This window comes from Hyla sarda, chromosome 4, assembly GCF_029499605.1.
Source record: "Hyla sarda isolate aHylSar1 chromosome 4, aHylSar1.hap1, whole genome shotgun sequence".
Taxonomy (NCBI): domain Eukaryota; kingdom Metazoa; phylum Chordata; class Amphibia; order Anura; family Hylidae; genus Hyla; species Hyla sarda.
The window spans coordinates 379939696-379962758 of NC_079192.1; the positions used below are offsets into that span (position 1 = coordinate 379939696).

General features: G+C 46.9%; 1 protein-coding gene across 2 annotated transcripts in view; it reads right to left on the minus strand.

Moving 5' to 3' along the window:
- The window catches only part of LOC130267332 (protein NDNF-like), a 37813-nt gene extending 18190 nt beyond the window's left edge, over positions 1–19623 (minus strand). The window contains exons 1-2 of one of the 2 annotated variants that reach the window (XM_056516907.1): positions 19465–19623; positions 210–419 (exon numbers count right to left, since the gene is read on the minus strand). In XM_056516907.1, the coding sequence (XP_056372882.1) occupies positions 210–385 (176 nt within the window). In that variant the 5' untranslated portion in view covers positions 386–419; positions 19465–19623. Of the gene's footprint in view, positions 1–209; positions 420–826; positions 850–19464 lie in introns of those variants that run through there. The other variant, XM_056516908.1, reaches the window with a different exon arrangement.
- Between the last annotated feature and the right edge of the window lie 3440 nt (positions 19624–23063).

A 23063-nucleotide genomic window follows, 5' to 3' on the forward strand; every position in this document is an offset into this window, starting at 1 on the left:
CAAGTGTTACAGTCTGCCTTGTATCTAGGTAGTTTTTGGAGAACTTGTGCATCTAAGGTTATTCTTGGCTTGACAAATAGTTTACATCATATGTCTGGAATAACTATGACCATACCATTTATCTTGCGTCTGGCATTTAGTGACTCATCCAACCGTAACAGTATAACCCTAGACAAGGGTATATGCATTTGTTTGCTTACAACGCTTACCTGACTGGCTTGTCCAAGGGAAGATATCCATCCACTCTTTGCCCCACCGGAAGAGGCCTCCTGGTATCTCCCATATGATTAGAGTGCACTGAATACAAGGCATGAGCCATATAACCCCCAAGGCCATAGTCCAATGGATAAAGGGAAATAAGTAGCACCAGGATCACTTTCTCCATGACTGATAGATATTATGCTGACACATAAATCCGTCTGCACAAAAATGGAGCAAGACAAATGTTAGCTATAAAAGTCTATGGAAAAATATTTTATGTGCCGTGTATTGAAAGACAACATAATGGGATTACAGGCACGGCCCATTTTCTATACATCTGGTATTGCAGTGCATTGTATTGAAGCAGAAAGCATTGCCATATATAATGTATGTACTGTAAAAGCAGGTGCTGTAAGTAGAACTTCGATTGCCCTGGGATAATGTAAAAGAATGTGGAACAACATATGTTGTTTTCTATACAAGAAGTAACAAACAAACCATTATGTGGGAGCCCCACTAATCCCTAGATCAAGAAACATGGGTTAAACTCCCCCTGAACTTTTAGAATTAGGCACCGCCTTAACCCCTCCCCTGAATTAACCTAGTTACTCCCCTGAGCACTCACTATGCTCTATTTCCTACTGTCACCACTTAAATACCAGGGGAACAACTGACTTGACCTATGCATGCTGCAATGGAACTCTAACTAAGCCTTGCACATCCTGTTCCTCAATGGCAGCATGAGTATGCTGAGGGGGGATGGGTTCTGCAGAGTCTCATGTCTACCTATAAGAGTGGCTATAGATAGCACCTCCACCTAAAATTACCCTGCTACTGAAATATAGAAGAGGGGTCCCAAGTTCAGGACACACAACTATAACCAAGAGCGGTGAAGAGCTGCCAAGAACATCTCTGGAGGACCCGGTACATGCATTACATGGGAGAGCCCATTGACTGTGTAATACTTATTTTTTACTGTGGTGCTGCAGGAAAATGTGGCAGTCGATTTTGAGCTCCCATAAAATTGATCGCTGATCACTGGTGGTTCCTGCAGTGGGACGTGCTTATTATTGGATCATCAAAGTGGACAATCCCTTTAAAGGGGTTCTCTGGTCAAAATTCTTATTTAACTAATGGGCCCAGACTGCCTAATAAAACAATAAAAGCTTTGACTCACCTTCCTCGCTTCCTCGTAGCCCCCCATATCAGGGTACCCAAGGTGAACTCTGCTTCTCTGGAGTTGCTGCAGATGGGACGTCACAGTGCTGATCAGCCAATCACTGGCCGCAGCAGTATCCTGCCTCAGCCAGTGATTGGCAGAGTGGTGCTGTCAGTTACCTCAGAGAAAAGCAGTGTCAATGGCCACAGAAAAGGCAGAGACTACAAAGGTGCGAGGAAGGTGAGTTGAAGGTTTTGTTGTTTTCTTAGGTAGCCTGGGCACATTAGATAAATATACATTTTCATTGGATAACCCCCTTTAATTCATGTGACTTGCTTTGTGCATATTGCTAGTTCAGACAACACTAGAAACAACCTATGTGTTCCTAATAAGGGCTCCAATGTTGGATAAAGTAACAGTGACAACCAGAGTATGGCAGCCATATTGTTTATTCCCCAGATCCTGGATGGGCAAATAAGTCTTGTGGTGCTGTCATAAGGGAACAGTGTGTATAGTAACAGTGGCAACCAGAGTTTGGCAGCCATATTGTTTGTCACCCAGCTGTCTGATAGTATTTCTAGTATGGCAGACGTCATTGATATATAGAATAATACACTTGTTCTTTGCCAAATGGTTGTATTTTTCATATTAAAGGGCCCACATTCGACAAACAAGAGACTTTTATTACAGCTATTGGATATATTATGTCAAATATCGTTGTATCTTTGTCTAGCATTACTGGGGGGAAAAAATCTGGAGGTCACGTGGCATTCTGTAAGAAGTCGGTAAGTGCTATTATTTGCCTGCCTTTCACTTGTACAGTTGCCATGGAAACCTGGAGATAAATCACAAGCCCATCTAGTTAGTCAGCAATGTAACAAAAGGCTCTTGATAAGAAAAGGAAAGTGTTTTCTGCGGTTAGACACTGTTCAGCCTTTTCAGCTCTAGTTCTGCTTTTTATGATATATTCCTATCAAGAAGCTCAGGTGTGACAAGGGGCGACCTGCCAATTTTCAGCCGCACCCATGGCTATAGCACCTTCCATGGCCCTGTCAGAGCTTGTAAGAGTAGGTTTATGAGAAAGGCCGATGATGGAACAGTATATTATGGCAGGAATATGTCCCCACTGCATTGACAATAATGAGAGAGAGCATTCATTTTGAACACAGCTTTTATCAAAACCTGTGTAAAGGAAGTGTGGTGCAGTTGCCTATAGCAACCAATCAGAATACTCTTTTCATTTTTCACAGGCCTTTTTCAAAAATCTGATTGGTTGCTATTAGGGTTGCCACCCAGCCGGTATTTTACTGGCACAGACGGTATTTTAATGCCTCCTCCTGTAATTTTGTAGAAAAAATATGCAAAAGCCGGTATTTTTTGTGAAAGAGTCCCTGGCCACTGCGGACAAAATCAAATTGTCACGATGCCGGCTGGCAGGTAGTGGATCCTCTGTGCCAGAGAGGGATTGGCGTGGACCGTGCTAGTGGATCGGTTCTAAGTCACTACTGGTTTTCACCAGAGCCCGCCGCAAAGCGGGATGGACTTGCTGCGGCGGTAGTGACCAGGTCGTATCCACTAGCAACGGCTCAACCTCTCTGACTGCTGAAGATAGGCGCGGTACAAGGGAGTAGACAGAAGCAAGGTCGGACGTAGCAGAAGGTCGGGGCAGGCAGCAAGGATCGTAGTCAGGGGCAACGGCAGGAGGTCTGGAACACAGGCTAGGAACACACAAGGAAACGCTTTCACTGGCACGATGGCAACAAGATCCGGCAAGGGAGTGCAGGGGAAGTGAGGTGATATAGGGAAGTGCACAGGTGAACACACTAATTGGAACCACTGCGCCAATCAGCGGCGCAGTGGCCCTTTAAATCGCAGAGACCCGGCGCGCGCGCGCCCTAGGGAGCGGGGCCGCGCGCGCCGGGACAGGACAGACGGAGAGCGAGTCAGGTACGGGAGCCGGGGTGCGCATCGCGAGCGGGCGCTACCCGCATCGCGAATCGCATCCCGGCTGGAAGCGTAATCGCAGCGCCCCGGGTCAGTGGATCTGACCGGAGCGCTGCAGTGGGGAGAGTGTAGCGAGCGCTCCGGGGAGGAGCGGGGACCCGGAGCGCTCGGCGTAACAGTACCCCCCCCCTTGGGTCTCCCCCTCTTCTTAGAGCCTGAGAACCTGAGGAGCAGACTTTTGTCTAGGATGTTGTCCTCAGGTTCCCAGGATCTCTCTTCTGGACCACAACCCTCCCAATCCACTAAAAAAAAGGTTTTCCCTCTGACCTTCTTAGATGCTAGAATCTCTTTGACAGAGAAGATGTCCGAGGAGCCGGAAACAGGAGTGGGAGGAACAGATTTGGGAGAGAAACGGTTGATGATGAGTGGTTTAAGAAGAGAAACGTGAAAGGCATTAGGAATACGAAGAGAAGGAGGAAGAAGAAGTTTGTAAGAGACAGGATTAATCTGACACAAAATTTTGAAAGGACCAAGATAGCGTGGTCCCAACTTGTAGCTAGGGACACGGAAGCGGACATATTTAGCGGAGAGCCATACCTTGTCTCCAGGGGAAAAAATGGGAGGAGCTCTTCTTTTCTTATCCGCGAACTTCTTCATGCGTGATGACGCCTGTAAGAGAGAATTTTGGGTCTCTCTCCATATGATGGAAAGGTCACGAGAAATTTCATCCACAGCGGGCAGACCAGAGGGCAAGGGGGTAGGGAGGGGGGGAAGAGGGTGACGGCCGTACACCACGAAAAATGGGGATTTGGAGGAAGATTCAGAGACTCGGAAGTTATACGAGAATTCGGCCCATGGAAGGAGATCTGCCCAGTCATCCTGGCGGGAGGAAACAAAATGTCGTAAATAATCACCCAAGACCTGGTTAATTCTTTCTACTTGTCCATTGGATTGGGGATGATATGCAGAAGAAAAATTTAATTTAATCTTGAGTTGTTTACAAAGAGCCCTCCAGAATTTAGACACGAATTGGACGCCTCTATCCGAGACTATCTGTGTGGGCAACCCGTGAAGACGAAAAATGTGTACAAAAAATTGTTTAGCCAACTGAGGCGCTGAAGGAAGACCAGGAAGAGGGATGAAATGTGCCATTTTGGAGAATCGATCAACGACCACCCAAATAACAGTGTTGCCACGGGAAGGGGGTAAATCAGTAATAAAATCCATACCAATCAGAGACCAAGGCTGTTCGGGGACAGGCAGGGGATGAAGAAAACCAGCGGGCTTCTGGCGAGGAGTCTTATCCCGGGCACAGATAGTGCAGGCTCGTACAAAGTCCACAACATCCGTCTCCAGAGTCGGCCACCAATAGAAGCGGGAGATGAGTTGCACAGATTTCTTGATGCCCACATGACCTGCGAGATGGGAGGAGTGACCCCATTTGAGGATTCCGAGGCGTTGGCGTGGAGAAACAAAGGTCTTTCCTGGAGGAGTTTGCCTGATGGAGGCTGGAGAAGTGGAAATCAGGCAGTCAGGAGGAATGATGTGTTGCGGAGAGAGTTCAACCTCCGAGGCATCCGAGGAACGAGAGAGAGCATCGGCCCTAATGTTCTTATCGGCAGGCCGAAAGTGAATTTCAAAATTAAATCGGGCAAAGAACAGAGACCACCGGGCCTGGCGAGGATTCAGCCGTTGGGCAGACTGGAGGTAGGAGAGGTTCTTGTGATCGGTGTAAATAATAACTGGAAATCTTGATCCCTCCAGCAGATGCCTCCATTCCTCAAGTGCTAATTTTATGGCTAGAAGCTCTCGATCCCCGATGGAGTAGTTCCTCTCCGCCGGAGAGAAGGTCCTAGAAAAAAAACCACAAGTGACAGCATGCCCGGAAGAATTTTTTTGTAGAAGAACAGCTCCAGCTCCCACTGAGGAGGCATCAACCTCCAATAGGAAGGGTTTGGAAGGGTCAGGTCTGGAGAGCACGGGAGCCGAAGAAAAGGCAGACTTGAGTCGTTTAAAGGCGTCTTCCGCTTGAGGAGGCCAAGACTTGGGATCGGCATTTTTTTTGGTTAAAGCCACGATAGGAGCCACAACGGTAGAAAAATGTGGAATAAATTGCCTGTAATAATTGGCGAACCCCAAAAAGCGTTGGATGGCACGGAGTCCGGAGGGGCGTGGCCAATCTAAGACGGCAGAGAGTTTGTCTGGATCCATTTGTAGTCCCTGGCCAGAGACCAAGTATCCTAGAAAAGGAAGAGATTGGCATTCAAACAGACATTTCTCAATTTTGGCATAGAGTTGATTGTCACGAAGTCTCTGAAGAACCATACGGACATGCTGGCGGTGTTCTTCTAGATTGGCAGAAAAAATTAGGATATCGTCCAGATATACAACAACACAGGAGTATAAAAGATCACGAAAAATTTCATTAACAAAGTCTTGGAAGACGGCAGGGGCGTTGCACAGGCCAAAGGGCATGACCAGATACTCAAAGTGTCCATCTCTGGTGTTAAATGCCGTTTTCCATTCATCCCCCTCTCTGATGCGGATGAGATTATAAGCACCTCTTAAGTCCAGTTTAGTAAAGATGTGGGCACCTTGGAGGCGATCAAAGAGTTCAGAGATGAGGGGTAGGGGGTAGCGGTTCTTAACCGTGATTTTATTAAGACCGCGGTAGTCAATGCAAGGACGTAGGGAGCCATCTTTTTTGGACACAAAGAAAAATCCGGCTCCGGCAGGAGAGGAGGATTTACGGATAAAGCCCTTTTTTAAATTTTCCTGGACGTATTCAGACATGGCAAGAGTCTCTGGGGCGGACAGAGGATAAATTCTGCCCCGGGGTGGAGTAGTGCCCGGGAGGAGGTCAATAGGACAATCATAAGGCCTGTGAGGAGGTAGAGTCTCAGCTTGTTTTTTGCAGAAAACATCCGCAAAGTCCATATAGGCCTTAGGGAGACCGGTTACTGGAGGAACCACAGAGTCACGGCAAGGGTTACTGGGAACCGGTTTTAGACAGTCCTTGGAACAAGAGGGCCCCCAACTCTTGATCTCCCCAGTGGACCAATCCAGGGTTGGGGAATGAAGTTGAAGCCAGGGAAGTCCAAGGAGAATTTCAGAAGTGCAATTGGGGAGGACCAAAAGTTCAATCCTCTCGTGATGAGATCCGATACACATTAGAAGGGGCTCCGTGCGGAAACGTATGGTACAGTCCAATCTTTCATTGTTTACACAATTGATGTAAAGGGGTCTGGCGAGACTGGTCACTGGGATGTTGAACCTGTTGACGAGAGAGGCCAAAATAAAATTTCCTGCAGATCCAGAGTCCAAGAAGGCCATAGTAGAGAAGGAGAAGGCAGAGGCAGACATCCGCACAGGCACAGTAAGACGTGGAGAAGCAGAGTAGACATCAAGGACTGTCTCACCTTTGTGCGGAGTCAGCGTACGTTTTTCCAGGCGGGGAGGACGGATAGGACAATCCCTCAGGAAGTGTTCGGTACTAGCACAGTACAGGCAGAGATTCTCCATGCGGCGTCGTGTCCTCTCTTGAGGTGTCAGGCGAGACCGGTCGACCTGCATAGCCTCCACGGCGGGAGGCACAGGAACGGATTGCAGGGGACCAGAGGAGAGAGGAGCCGAGGAGAAGAAACGCCTCGTGCGAACAGAGTCCATATCTTGGCGGAGCTCCTGACGCCTTTCGGAAAAACGCATGTCAATGCGAGTGGCTAGATGAATGAGTTCATGTAGATTAGCAGGGATTTCTCGTGCGGCCAGAACATCTTTAATGTTGCTGGATAGGCCTTTTTTAAAGGTCGCGCAGAGGGCCTCATTATTCCAGGATAATTCTGAAGCAAGAGTACGGAATTGTACGGCATACTCGCCAACGGAAGAATTACCCTGGACCAGGTTCAACAGGGCAGTCTCAGCAGAAGAGGCTCGGGCAGGTTCCTCAAAGACACTTCGGATCTCCGAGAAGAAGGAGTGTACAGAGGCAGTGACGGGGTCATTGCGGTCCCAGAGCGGTGTGGCCCAAGACAGGGCTTTTCCAGACAGAAGGCTGACTACGAAAGCCACCTTAGACCTTTCAGTGGGAAACTGGTCCGACATCATCTCCAGATGCAGGGAACATTGGGAAAGAAAGCCACGGCAAAACTTAGAGTCCCCATCAAATTTATCCGGCAAGGATAGGCGTAGACCAGGAGCGGCCACTCGCTGCGGAGGAGGTGCAGGAGCTGGCGGAGGAGATGACTGCTGAAGCTGTGGTAGTAACTGCTGTAGCATAACGGTCAGTTGAGACAGCTGTTGGCCTTGTTGCGCTATCTGTTGTGACTGCTGGGCGACCACCGTGGTGAGGTCAGCGACAACTGGCAGAGGAACTTCAGCGGGATCCATGGCCGGATCTACTGTCACGATGCCGGCTGGCAGGTAGTGGATCCTCTGTGCCAGAGAGGGATTGGCGTGGACCGTGCTAGTGGATCGGTTCTAAGTCACTACTGGTTTTCACCAGAGCCCGCCGCAAAGCGGGATGGACTTGCTGCGGCGGTAGTGACCAGGTCGTATCCACTAGCAACGGCTCAACCTCTCTGACTGCTGAAGATAGGCGCGGTACAAGGGAGTAGACAGAAGCAAGGTCGGACGTAGCAGAAGGTCGGGGCAGGCAGCAAGGATCGTAGTCAGGGGCAACGGCAGGAGGTCTGGAACACAGGCTAGGAACACACAAGGAAACGCTTTCACTGGCACGATGGCAACAAGATCCGGCAAGGGAATGCAGGGGAAGTGAGGTGATATAGGGAAGTGCACAGGTGAACACACTAATTGGAACCACTGCGCCAATCAGCGGCGCAGTGGCCCTTTAAATCGCAGAGACCCGGCGCGCGCGCGCCCTAGGGAGCGGGGCCGCGCGCGCCGGGACAGGACAGACGGAGAGCGAGTCAGGTACGGGAGCCGGGGTGCGCATCGCGAGCGGGCGCTACCCGCATCGCGAATCGCATCCCGGCTGGAAGCGTAATCGCAGCGCCCCGGGTCAGTGGATCTGACCGGAGCGCTGCAGTGGGGAGAGTGTAGCGAGCGCTCCGGGGAGGAGCGGGGACCCGGAGCGCTCGGCGTAACACAAATGATACGCCCTTAGCCCCGCTGCCCTGGCCCTGCCTGCAGCAGCCACCGCTGCACACTGTTTTAAGGTTGCGGCCCATGCTGTATAACAAGCAGCCGATGCTGCATCCACTCTAAAACAGTGTGCTGCGGTGATGGCTGCAGGGACTGACCAAAGATCAATTGAAAGGAGTAAAAGCGTATGGCTTAGAGGGGGCTAATCAATTTAAATGGTTAAATTGTTATGGCACAGGGGAATTGGTGGGGGGGAGGATAAATCAATTGTAATGGTTATGGCACAAGAGGATCAGTGGAAAGGGACGGGAGGAATCAATTGGAATGGTGATGATACCGGGTGGGCACAGGGGGGAATCAAGTGAAATGATTATGGCACAGGGGGATCAGAGGGGGAGATTAATGTGATCATGCATAAATAATGAGTTATGCAAATTAGAATGGCAGGTATTTTTGGGCAAGAAACGTGGCAACCCTAGTTGCTATGGGTAGCTTTGGCAGCGGCTGATTGCTGCTTTCACACTATCTTTGGAACATACGGCAGCCAGATCTGGCAGGGGAATTTTAAAACCGCCTTCTGCCACAACTCTACTGGACCCATGCAGTACCCTATTCATTTCAATGAGGTGACCGGAGTCACTCCAGTCCAGTTGCCTAATTTTCCCACAGAATCTAGTCTTTGTACGGGACTGAAAATGCAGCAGACCACCGATGAGATACTGTGAGAAAATGTGCCAATGGGAGTCTATAGCTGACTCTGGTCACCTCATTGAAATGAGTGGGGTACGACCAGGGCTGGTGCAAGGAATTTTGCCACCCTAGATGAAAGCTAATTTTGCCACCCCTTGACCCTGCCCATTGGCTCTGCCCTTTAAAAAGCCCCACCTTCCTACTGGGGTGACACACTGTAACAATCCTCCTCATTATGTAATTACCTTACTACTGGGGGTATCAGATGGAAGGGTGTAGAAAATCTGCAAGGTCTCGGCGCAATCCATTAGGTAAAATCACAATGCGTGATGTGTAGGTAAAAAGTCAATTTATTATATTCTGGTATATAATAAATGGACTTTTTACCTACACATCACGCATTGTGATTTTAACAGATTGCGCCGAGACCTCGCAGATTTTCTACACCCTTCCATCTGATGGTTCAACGATCGGCCAAGGCTTCCTGACTACCGATGCCAAGGTGGCTTCACTGTTACTACATGCTGTCATAGGTGGTTGTGTCTGGCACACAACCACAAAAGATGAGCGAGATTGCCCCTATTGTCCCTCCAGCACTTAAGAATACATCCATATTTTTAAGGACTACTATCCCATGAGAAGCTCTGCTGTTTTTTTTCCTCTATATAGATACCTACTACTGGGGTGACACACTGTAACACCCCCCTCTGTAACCCCCCTCCCTGCGACGGTGGTGCTGGCTGGGCTGGTGCTTCGAATGAGCGGGAGCTTCAGATGCTGGTTTTTAACTTTAACTTTCTTACAGCGGGCAGAGCGGGGCCCCATCAAGAGGGCACTCTAGGCAGCTGCCAATTTTGCTTATATGCAGAAACAGCCCTGGGTATGACACGGGTATGGCGGGGATTAGGCAGAAGGAGGTTTTATAATTCCCCTGTTGTATTGCTGCAGTACGCTGTAACATGGTGTAAATGTAGCCTGAGAATAAAAGGGTCAGTTAGTTGGCAACTAATATGCCTGATTCTTCCCTCCTTTGACATCCTTTGTCAGGGGAAAGTCAGGAGACCGCCATACTTTCTAAACAGTTAGCTGGTCCTGCTTAAGTAGGCAAGTTTTGGCCATCTTGTGACTAAAGGGTATGACCTTAGAGGAAACCTGTGATCAATTTCATGCTGCCTGAACCATGAGTCATCACCAGCCTTGATTGATAGATTTTGTCCTGTTGAGGTATAGGGAGAGCTCTATCAATCAAGGCTGGTGGGGTGAGGAGAATCCACTGGAAATCGCGCCAATGACTCTTGGTTCAGGCTGCATGAAAGTGATGATAGGTTCCCTTTTAAGTGTCAAAACTGCACTTCCCCAAATGGGAAGCTCTATACAGAAAGCAAAGCTGGGAGATATTAGCCCTGAAGCCTGCAAAATTGTGAATGTATAGAAAAAGGATGTATAACAACAAGTGTATACAAGAACCAGTCCTCTAGAGCCAGTAGAAATGAGAAATGAGAAAATAGGAAAGAAAATAGAAAAGAGATGAAAATTAATGAAATAAAAAATTAAAAAATTCTAAAAATGATAAAAATAATACTGTAGTGAATTAAAAGATGAAAATTAGATAAATATTCTGTAATAGTCCCGAATTAAATTTGGAAACATAAAAAAGATATAACACATTTATTCATAATGTAATATACATCAGTGCAGGGCCCTTGCACGAGATGTATTACAACTGTAAAAAAACATATACTAATAAAAAAAATATATAAAATGATGATATGCAAAATTATATATCACGATCAGCCACCTTTAAATGAATGTCAATTTGCTAAAGAAATAGTCTATGATAAAGTGATGTCCATGCAGCAGGTAATGATATATAGAGTGCCAGACTTGTTCACAATGTTTTAAAGGAGTTTCCGAAAACGCTGTACATACAGTTTGGTACCCGTAGTCTGCTACAGGTACCAAACTGTATGTCGGAAACTCCTTTAAAACATTGTGAACAAGTCTGGCACTCTATATATCATTACCTGCTGCATAGACATCACTTTATCATAGACTATTTCTTTAGCAAATTGACATTCATTTAAAGGTGGCTGATCGTGATATATAATTTTGCATATCATCATTTTATATATTTTTTTATTAGTATATGTTTTTTAACAGTAGTAATACATCTCGTGCAAGGGCCCTGCACTGATGTATATTACATTATGAATAAATGTGTTAGATCTTTTTTATGTTTCCAACTTTAATTCGGGACTATTACGGAATATTTATCTAATTTTCATCTTTTAATTCACTACAGTATTATTTTTATCATTTTTAGAATTTTTTAAGTTTTTATTTCATTCATTTTCATCTCTTTTCTATTTTCTTTCCTATTTTCTCATTTCTCATTTCTACTGGCTCTAGAGGACTGGTTCTTGTATACACTTGTTGTTATACATCCTTTTTCTATATATACCTATAGGTCTGTGGGGTATAGACCTACCCAGTTAACCTCGAGTCAGCCCTGGCCGAGTGAGCTACACAATTCTTGTTGTATTAAACTTGTGAATGTACCTTTCGTCTTTATTCACACATTGTAGATTTGATAACCATTTGCATCAAACCTGTACAAGGACTGGATTCTAAACACAGGAGAGAGCAATATGAAATGTATACTTCTATTCTTTGCATCCACTGCTGACTTGGCTTGAAAATACATCAAAACTACAGTGTGTGAATAATGTATTAGACTTTAAAGTGGGTTGTCCAGCAAACGCATTTTTAAAGAAAAGAGCTCAGGCTGTCTAATAAAAACTGTACTTACCTCCCTCGCTCTCCTGCAGCCTCCATTATCACATTGTCCAGTCTCAGCCGTAATATACCTCCCAGTTCTGCAGACAATACATCACCCTTTAGCCAATCACTGGCTGCAGGGGTGATGTGACGTATTGTCTGCAGCGTCAGTGTCACGATGCCGGCTGGCAGGTAGTGGACCCTCTGTGCCAGAGAGGGATTGGCGTGGACCGTGCTAGTGGACCGGTTCTAAGCCACTACTGGTTTTCACCAGAGCCCGCCGCAAAGCGGGATGGTCTTGCTGCGGCGGTAGTGACCAGGTCGTATCCACTAGCAACGGCTCACCTCTCTGGCTGCTGAAGATAGGCGCGGTACAAGGGAGTAGGCAGAAGCAAGGTCGGACGTAGCAGAAGGTCGGGGCAGGCAGCAAGGATCGTAGTCAGGGGCAACGGCAGAAGGTCTGGAAACACAGGCAAGGAACACACAAGGAACGCTTTCACTGGCACTAAGGCAACAAGATCCGGCAAGGGAGTGCAAGGGAAGTGAGGTAATATAGGGAAGTGCACAGGTGAAAACCCTAATTGGAACCACTGCGCCAATCAGCGGCGCAGTGGCCCTTTAAATCGCAGAGACCCGGCGCGCGCGCGCCCTAGGGAGCGGGGCCGCGCGCGCCGGGACAGAACAGACGGGGAGCGAGTCAGGTAGGGGAGCCGGGGTGCGCATCGCGAGCGGGCGCTACCCGCATCGCGAATCGCATCCCGGCTGGCAGCAGGATCGCAGCGCCCCGGGTCAGAGGACGTGACCGGAGCGCTGCAGCGGAGGGAGTGAAGCGAGCGCTCCGGGGAGGAGCGGGGACCCGGAGCGCTCGGCGTAACAGTACCCCCCCCCCTTGGGTCTCCCCCTCTTCTTGGAGCCTGAGAACCTGAGGAGCAGACTTTTGTCAAGGATGTTGTCCTCAGGTTCCCAGGATCTCTCTTCAGGACCACAACCCTCCCAGTCTACTAAAAAAAAATTTTTCCCTCTGACCTTTTTGGCAGCCAAAATTTCCTTGACCGAGAAGACGTCCGAGGAGCCGGAAACAGGAGTGGGAGGAACAGATTTGGGAGAAAAACGGTTGAGGATGAGTGGTTTGAGAAGAGAGACGTGAAAGGCATTAGGGATACGAAGAGAAGGAGGAAGAAGAAGTTTATAAGAGACAGGATTAATTTGACACAAAATTTTGAAAGGACCAAGATAGCGTGGTCCCAACTTGTAGCTAGGGACACGGAAGCGGACATATTTAGCGGAGAGCCATACCTTGTCTCCAGGGGAAAAAACGGGGGGAGCTCTTCTTTTCTTATCCGCGAACCTCTTCATGCGTGAAGAAGCCTGTAAGAGAGAATTTTGGGTCTCTCTCCATATAATGGAAAGGTCACGAGAAATTTCATCCACAGCGGGCAGACCAGAGGGCAAGGGGGTAGGGAGGGGGGGAAGAGGGTGACGGCCGTACACCACGAAAAATGGGGATTTGGAGGAAGATTCAGAGACCCTGAAGTTATACGAAAATTCGGCCCATGGAAGGAGATCTGCCCAGTCATCCTGGCGGGAGGAAACAAAATGTCGCAAATAATCACCCAGGATCTGGTTAATTCTTTCTACTTGTCCATTGGACTGGGGATGATATGCAGAGGAAAAATTTAATTTAATCTTGAGTTGTTTACAGAGAGCCCTCCAGAATTTAGACACGAATTGGACCCCTCTATCCGAGACAATCTGCGTAGGCAACCCGTGAAGACGAAAAATGTGTACAAAAAATTGTTTAGCCAACTGAGGCGCAGAAGGAAGACCAGGAAGAGGGATGAAATGTGCCATTTTGGAGAATCGATCAACGACCACCCAAATAACGGTGTTGCCACGGGAAGGGGGTAAATCAGTAATAAAATCCATACCAATCAGAGACCAAGGCTGTTCGGGGACAGGCAGAGGATGAAGAAAACCAGCGGGCTTCTGGCGAGGAGTCTTATCCCGGGCACAGATAGTGCAGGCTCGCACAAAGTCCCCAACATCCGTCTCCAGAGTCGGCCACCAATAGAAGCGGGAGATGAGTTGCACAGATTTCTTGATGCCCGCATGACCTGCGAGATGGGAGGAGTGACCCCATTTGAGGATTCCGAGGCGTTGGCGTGGAGAAACAAAGGTCTTTCCTGGAGGAGTCTGCCTGATGGAGGCAGGAGAAGTGGAGATCAGGCAGTCAGGTGGAATGATGTGTTGCGGAGGGAGATCAACTTCTGAGGCATCCGAGGAACGAGAGAGAGCATCGGCCCTAATGTTCTTATCGGCAGGACGAAAGTGAATCTCAAAATTAAATCGGGCAAAGAACAGAGACCACCGGGCCTGGCGAGGATTTAGCCGTTGGGCCGACTGGAGGTAGGAGAGGTTCTTGTGGTCGGTGTAGATAATAACAGGAAATCTTGATCCCTCCAGCAGATGCCTCCATTCCTCAAGTGCTAATTTAATGGCTAGAAGCTCTCGATCCCCGATGGAGTAGTTCCTCTCCGCTGGAGAGAAAGTCCTAGAGAAAAAACCACAAGTGACAGCATGCCCGGAAGGATTTTTTTGTAGAAGAACAGCTCCAGCTCCTACTGAGGAGGCATCAACCTCCAATAGGAAGGGTTTGGAAGGGTCAGGTCTGGAGAGCACGGGAGCCGAAGAAAAGGCAGACTTGAGTCGTTTAAAGGAGTCTTCTGCTTGAGGAGGCCAGGACTTGGGATCAGCATTTTTCTTGGTTAAAGCCACGATAGGAGCCACAATGGTAGAAAAATGTGGAATAAATTGCCTGTAATAATTGGCGAACCCCAAAAAGCGTTGGATAGCACGGAGTCCGGAGGGGCGTGGCCAATTTAAGACGGCAGAGAGTTTGTCTGGATCCATCTGTAGTCCCTGGCCAGAGACCAAATATCCTAGAAAAGGAAGAGATTGGCATTCAAACAGACATTTCTCAATTTTGGCATAGAGTTGGTTGTCACGAAGTCTCTGAAGAACCATACGGACATGCTGGCGGTGTTCTTCTAGATTGGCAGAAAAAATTAGGATATCGTCCAGATATACCACAACACAGGAGTATAACAGATCACGAAAAATTTCATTGACAAAGTCTTGGAAGACGGCAGGGGCATTGCACAGTCCAAAGGGCATGACCAGATACTCAAAGTGTCCATCTCTGGTGTTAAATGCCGTTTTCCACTCGTCCCCCTCTCTGATGCGGATGAGGTTATAGGCGCCTCTTAAGTCCAATTTAGTGAAGATGTGGGCACCTTGGAGGCGATCAAAGAGTTCAGAGATGAGGGGTAAGGGGTAGCGGTTCTTAACCGTGATTTTATTAAGACCGCGGTAGTCAATGCAAGGACGTAGGGAGCCATCTTTTTTGGACACAAAGAAAAATCCGGCTCCGGCAGGAGAGGAGGATTTACGGATAAAGCCCTTTTTTAGATTCTCCTGGACGTATTCGGACATGGCAAGAGTCTCTGGGGCAGAGAGAGGATAAATTCTGCCCCGGGGTGGAGTAGTACCCGGGAGGAGGTCGATAGGGCAATCATAAGGCCTGTGAGGAGGTAGAGTCTCAGCTTGTTTTTTGCAGAAAACATCCGCGAAGTCCATATAGGCCTTAGGGAGACCGGTTACTGGAGGAACCACAGAGTTACGGCAAGGGTTACTGGGAACCGGTTTTAGACAGTTCTTGGAACAAGAGGACCCCCAACTCTTGATCTCCCCAGTGGACCAATCCAGGGTTGGGGAATGAAGTTGAAGCCAGGGAAGTCCAAGGAGAATCTCCGAGGTGCAATTGGGGAGGACCAAAAGTTCAATCCTCTCATGATGAGATCCGATGCTCATAAGAAGGGGCTCCGTGCGGAAACGTATGGTACAGTCCAATCTTTCATTATTTACACAATTGATGTAGAGGGGTCTGGCGAGACTGGTCACTGGGATGTTGAACCTGTTGACGAGAGAGGCCAAAATAAAATTTCCTGCAGATCCAGAGTCCAAGAAGGCCACTGTAGAGAAGGAGAAGGCAGAGGCAGACATCCGCACAGGCACAGTAAGACGTGGAGAAGCAGAGTAGACATCAAGGACTGTCTCACCTTTGTGCGGAGTCAGCGTACGTTTTTCCAGGCGGGGAGGACGGATAGGACAATCCCTCAGGAAGTGTTCGGTACTAGCACAGTACAGGCAGAGGTTCTCCATACGGCGTCGTGTCCTCTCTTGAGGTGTCAGGCGAGACCGGTCGACCTGCATAGCCTCCACGGCGGGAGGCACAGGAACAGATTGCAGGGGACCAGAGGAGAGAGGAGCCGAGGAGACGAAACGCCTCGTGCGAACAGAGTCCATATCTTGGCGGAGTTCCTGACGCCTTTCAGAAAAACGCATGTCAATGCGAGTGGCTAGGTGAATAAGTTCATGTAGATTAGCAGGAATTTCTCGTGCGGCCAGAACATCTTTAATGTTGCTGGATAGGCCTTTTTTGAAGGTCGCGCAGAGGGCCTCATTATTCCAGGACAATTCTGAAGCAAGTGTACGGAATTGTACGGCATACTCGCCAACGGAAGAATTACCCTGGACCAGGTTCAACAGGGCAGTCTCAGCAGAAGAGGCTCGGGCAGGTTCCTCAAAGACACTTCGGATTTCCGAGAAGAAGGAGTGTACAGAGGCAGTGACGGGGTCATTGCGGTCCCAGAGCGGTGTGGCCCATGACAGGGCTTTTCCGGACAGGAGACTGACTACGAAAGCCACCTTAGACCTTTCAGTGGGAAACAGGTCCGACATCATCTCCAGATGCAGGGAACATTGGGAAAGAAAGCCACGGCAAAACTTAGAGTCCCCATCAAATTTATCCGGCAAGGATAAGCGTATCCCAGGAGCGGCCACTCGCTGCGGAGGAGGTGCAGGAGCTGGCGGAGGAGATGACTGCTGAAGCTGTGGTAGCAACTGTTGTAGCATAACGGTCAGTTGAGACAGCTGTTGGCCTTGTTGCGCTATCTGTTGTGACTGCTGGGCGACCACCGTGGTGAGGTCAGCGACAACTGGCAGAGGAACTTCAGCGGGATCCATGGCCGGATCTACTGTCACGATGCCGGCTGGCAGGTAGTGGACCCTCTGTGCCAGAGAGGGATTGGCGTGGACCGTGCTAGTGGACCGGTTCTAAGCCACTACTGGTTTTCACCAGAGCCCGCCGCAAAGCGGGATGGTCTTGCTGCGGCGGTAGTGACCAGGTCGTATCCACTAGCAACGGCTCACCTCTCTGGCTGCTGAAGATAGGCGCGGTACAAGGGAGTAGGCAGAAGCAAGGTCGGACGTAGCAGAAGGTCGGGGCAGGCAGCAAGGATCGTAGTCAGGGGCAACGGCAGAAGGTCTGGAAACACAGGCAAGGAACACACAAGGAACGCTTTCACTGGCACTAAGGCAACAAGATCCGGCAAGGGAGTGCAAGGGAAGTGAGGTAATATAGGGAAGTGCACAGGTGAAAACCCTAATTGGAACCACTGCGCCAATCAGCGGCGCAGTGGCCCTTTAAATCGCAGAGACCCGGCGCGCGCGCGCCCTAGGGAGCGGGGCCGCGCGCGCCGGGACAGAACAGACGGGGAGCGAGTCAGGTAGGGGAGCCGGGGTGCGCATCGCGAGCGGGCGCTACCCGCATCGCGAATCGCATCCCGGCTGGCAGCAGGATCGCAGCGCCCCGGGTCAGAGGACGTGACCGGAGCGCTGCAGCGGAGGGAGTGAAGCGAGCGCTCCGGGGAGGAGCGGGGACCCGGAGCGCTCGGCGTAACAGTCAGGATATGTGGCACAGCAAAGATCAGGCGCTGCGATAATGTAGGCTGCGAGAGAGTTGAGTACAGTTTTTATTTTATCAGACAGCCTGGGCAAATTTTTTATTTTTATTTTTTTGCTGGACCACCCCCTTTAATACAGGCTGTAACCCAGGATCAACATGCCAGAATTGTAAAATGTCTGCAAAGTTACACAATGGCTCTCATTTACTAAGAGTGTAGTGTAGTTTTCTTTGTGGGTTTTTGTTTCCATGGTATTTACTATTGTATCTTGTATTTGGTAATTTTCCCTACGTTTTGCTCTTTTTACACATACTCTAAGATGTCGAGCTCAAATCCACCACATTTTATATGGAAACATTAGTAAATTTGTAGGTTTCTTTCCAAAATGTAGGGATTTTTGGAGACACGCCTCTTTTTCCCTGATGGCCATGCCCCTTTGTAGGGTTTTTGGAGTAAAGTGGAGAGTTAGTAGGGTTTTTTGGATTTTTTGTCGGAAATTCTAGGCATTTGACACATGCGACAATAAAAAACCTACAAAATCTACTCAGAAAAGCTTCAGTAAATGAGGCCCAATGTTTTCTGAAGATCTGAAGAACAATTGAGTCCTCAAGATTCTATAAAAATATACTAAGCAATAGCCCATATATTTTCTTAAGAAATATGAATCATTATTATTCGAAGTTTATATGTGGTGAATCCGTACATGCCACTAGCTATTCCCCTCTACCACTCTACATTTGCACTACTTATGAAGTAATAAGATCTCAGTATTTCTTGAATAGATAATTTGGGAATAAAAGAACGCATGTCTGGATGGGGGAAATCCAAGACCAAGGCACTAATGGTGGCATCTGAGGCACTTTTCTGGGCATCAACTTGCAGAATATCAGTGTAAGGCATTCTGTAGGACATCTGAGACTGATATAGGGGTATCTAAGTTACATAGAAACATAGAATGTGTCGGCAGATAAGAACCATTTGGTCCATCTAGCCTGCCCAATAATCTGAATCCTATGAATAGTCCCTGGCCCTATCTTATATGAAGGATAGCCTTATGCTTATCCCATGCATGTTTAAACTCCTTCACTGTATTTGTAGCTACCACTTCTGCAGGACGGTGATTCCATGCATCCACTACTCTCTCAGTAAAGTAATAATTTCTAAAATTACTCTTAAACCTTTGCCCCTCTAATATAAAACTATGTCCTCTTGTGGTAGTTTTTCTTATCTTAAATCTCCTCTCCTCCTTTACCGTGTTGATTCCCTTTATGAATATAAAAGTCTCTATCATATCGACTCTGTCTCTTCTTTCTTCCAAGCTATACATGTTAAGGTCCTTTAACCTTTTCTGGTAAGTTTTATCCTGCAAAGTTATGCATTAATGGGTTATCTGTGATTGGCACATGTTGTTGTTAAAGTTAATAAAATTTAGTTGGACAAATATGAAAAAGATATCCGCACTGCACCCACCAATGTAGAAAAACCCCTCCAAAAAGCTTCTATTGTAATCTGTTTTTATCTATTTTCTTATCCACATGGGCAACTTATCATCTATCCACAAATTAGGTTACAAATGTTTGACTGTTGGGGTCAGACATGCTGGGAATCCCCTTCTCTAGTCCCAAGAGCAGGGGTCCTCAGGACCGAGACCCCCATTCTCAGCATTGGAAGGGGTCCCTTTAGTGAGGCCCCCACCACTATTGGAGTATTGATTACACCCCCATGAGGTTCTATGAAGTTCGCCTGTCAGAAAGTAAGTAAAGTAATAAGATGAATTTTTAGTCTTACCTGATAAGGTGCGCAGTCCAGTGTCCTGTAGAAACTCCTATGACTCTCTGTTGTATCCGATGTGTCCAATGAATATGTTGCTCTGCTCTATTTACCTGTTACATGTATCGCAGCACACACAGAAATAGCAATGTTCTCCTGATGCGGCCGCACCCCGTGCAGACACACCTGCAGGTTTGCATGCAATCAGTGAAAATCTACATATGATAAAAACAGGAATGCTGGCCTGTATAATAAGTATGTACTGTACCTTGGAGATATTTAACCCATGTATAGTAAGTCACAACTAGCCTAGTCACAAAGCCCGTCCAGGGCTATTAAGACAACCTACAAGTGCACGTTTTTCTTAAGAAAATGCCATTTCCTAGGACCATATTGCATAGTTCAGTGGTAGAACTTGCTGGTAATTATGTGGTTGGTCAAGGACAATAAGGTGATAGCTGCAGACACTGGCGCAGTAGTTGCTGAGCAGCACTGGGTTAAAGTATGTGTTTGATGTACTGTATATGTATTAAATGTTTGTATGGTTGTAAAAGCAACGTTTGAAGACTGGTGTTCAAACTAGTTCAGTTGATGCTTCGGGGCATGAATGATGAAGACCTGCTGAGAGCGAGTACCTGTACTACACGATATATCATAAACAGAGAGACTGAGAAGACAATGTAGCTGGTAAAGATGGCATCTGCCTACAGGTTCCATGATAAAGTAAAAAAAAAATCTCTGAATAATCCCTACAAGACAAAAAAGAATCGCAACATGTTCTCAATGCCACAAATTAAAGGGATTATCCCAAGATTATAATTTATCACCTATCCACAGGATAGATTATAAGTATTGATCAATAGGGGTCTTGATATCAAGTCTAGAGGTCTCTTATCCTTTGAGGCAGACTTCAGACAGAGGTGCCGGCTTTCAATGGCGCAGGTCACAGAAGAAGCATGGATAGGTAAAAGCAAGGGTAGTTTATTCTCCCAGCATGCAACGCGTTTCACTGCAACAGCAGCTTCATCAGGCGATCAGGTGAAAAAAAAAAGTACAAAAAAAGTTTAAAAAAAGTGTTAAAGGGGTATTCCAGGATTTTTTTTTATTTGACTATACGACAGGGGCTGTAAAGTTAGTGTAGTTCATAATATAGTGTCTGTACCTGAACTATGTCAGATAGATTCGAGAAATGCACTCACCACACCTAGAGGTTTGCTGTATAACGCTGGTCTCTTTATTGTAGTCCCGGCTTGATACGGTATACAACTTCAGCTGCTAGATCCTTGTCTAGAAGCTGAAGTTGTATACCGTATCAAGCCGGGACTACAATAAAGAGACCAGCCTTATACAGAAAACCTCTAGGCGTGGTGAGTGCATTTCTCGAATCTATCTGACATAGTTCATATTTATGATTGTTTGCTTAAGAAGTCGCACCCCACACAGAAGCTAGCAAGACTTACCCTAGATGTCCATGACTACACTAACAGCTTGCAGTGCCTAGTGCCTTTCACTTCTACTTGATATTTTAGTGTCTGTACCTGTGTGTGACGGTTTTCTCACAATTCTTATGTGATTTTCACCCCAATATTTATTTTTAACAGCATACAAAGTGACTGTTGTATCAGATTTTTCCCAGGTTGCAATGCGGCCGAGACCTGACTCACTAGTCAGCTGATGACAGGGAGCCTGTCTGCTTCAATGGGTTGGAAGGATCGATTTGCAACTAATGCAACAGCTGTAGGCACCCTGATTGAAAACCACAGGTCTTTTTGAATGGATGCAGCTCATTTATATTTCAATGGGTGGGGTGGCTGATGTGTGGGAGGGAGGAAAATGGAATTATGGGATTTGTAGTAAAAAAAAGAAAACTGAAACAGGAAATACTGGTTCACAGGTTCACAAAAAGCTAGCCACAGTGTTATGGTAATCTCACAACATAGCCATTTAGCTCCAAGACAAGTGCAAATCCATTCTAAGTATGTCCATTACTGCCTGCCAGGTATGTACTAAAATCACCCTATGGTGGATAACCCCTTTAATAAATGTGATTTAACCCCTTCCCTAATAAAAGTCAGAATCCCCCCCCCCCCTTCTCCCATTAAAAAAAAAACTATGTAAATAAAAATAAATATAAACATATGTTGTATCCCCGTGTGCATAAATATCCAAACAATAAAAATATATAATTAATGAAACCGCTCAGTCAATGACGTACACGTAAAAAAATTCCAAAATCCAAAATAGCATATTTTTGGTCACTTTTTATACCATAAAAAAATGAATAAAAAGCAATCGAAAAAGTCCAATCAAAACAAAAATGGTACCGATGAAAACTGCAGATCATACTGCAAAATGTGAGCCCTCATACATCCCCATATGCAGAAAAATCTAAAAGTTATAGGGGTCAGAAGAGGACATTTTTAAACATATACATTTTCCTGCATGTATTTATGATTTTTTCCAGAAGTACGACAAAATCAAACCTATATAAGTACAGTATCATTTTAGTCGTATTGACCTACAGAATAATGATAAGGTGTAGAAACGGAAGCCCCCAAATTTACAAAATGGCGTTTTTTCTTCAACTTTGTCGCACAATGATTTTTTTTTTCCGTTTTGCGGGTGAATTTTTGGGTAAAATGACTAATGTCACTGCAAAGTAGAATTGGTGGTGCAAAAAAAAAGCCATAATATGTATTTTTAGGTGGAAAATTTATAGGGTTATGATTTTTAAAAGGTAAGGAGGAAAAAAACGAAAATGCAAAAACTGAAAAACGCTGAGTCCTTAAAGGGTTAATACTATGAATAGTCCCTGGCCCTATCTTATATAAAGGGTACCCTTATGCTTATCCCATGCATGCTTAAACTCCTTCACTGTATTTGCAGCTACCACTTCTGCAGGAAGGCTATCCCATGTATCCACTACTCTCTCAGTAAAGTAATACTTCCTGATATTACTGCAGAAAGCTCTGTCCTCTAATATAAAACTATGTCCTCTTGTGGTAGTTTTCTTCTATTAAATATCCTCTCCTCCTTTACCATACTGATTCACTTTATGTATATATCCCCTCTGTCTCATCTTTCTTCCAAGCTATACATGGAATGCGCGAAAGGCACTTACCCCCTTGCCCAGCACCTCCCCCTTTTTTCCCTTGCTCCCCAATAAACAAGTATTAACCTTATTAAGTGGACGTGGGGGTCGGCCACAGCTTTATTATATCCTTTTAACAACCGTAACATTAACCTTCAACCTCCTGTAGGTTGGTAACCGGAGAGGAAGCGCACTGCCAGCCGGCATTAGCCGACGGGCAACTCAACCATCCACCTCCATTAATTAACCAACTGCCTCCTGTACCGTCACAGGAGGAGCTCACGTATCCTCATACTGAGCTCCGACCCCCACCGAACACAAACAGGGCCTGCTTTATCCCGTCCTGCTACCCAGATAGAAAAATATCCAACCCGATGTCGTTCAAATGAAACCAATCAAAAGACATAAGGCGACGGTTATCTCCTTCCAGCTGACGGTGCCGGACCACCACTCCTGAACGGGCCCAGACATACTGAGCCATGCAAGAGTTGACAGAACGGCGGGCCCTCTACACTGCCATAGCATC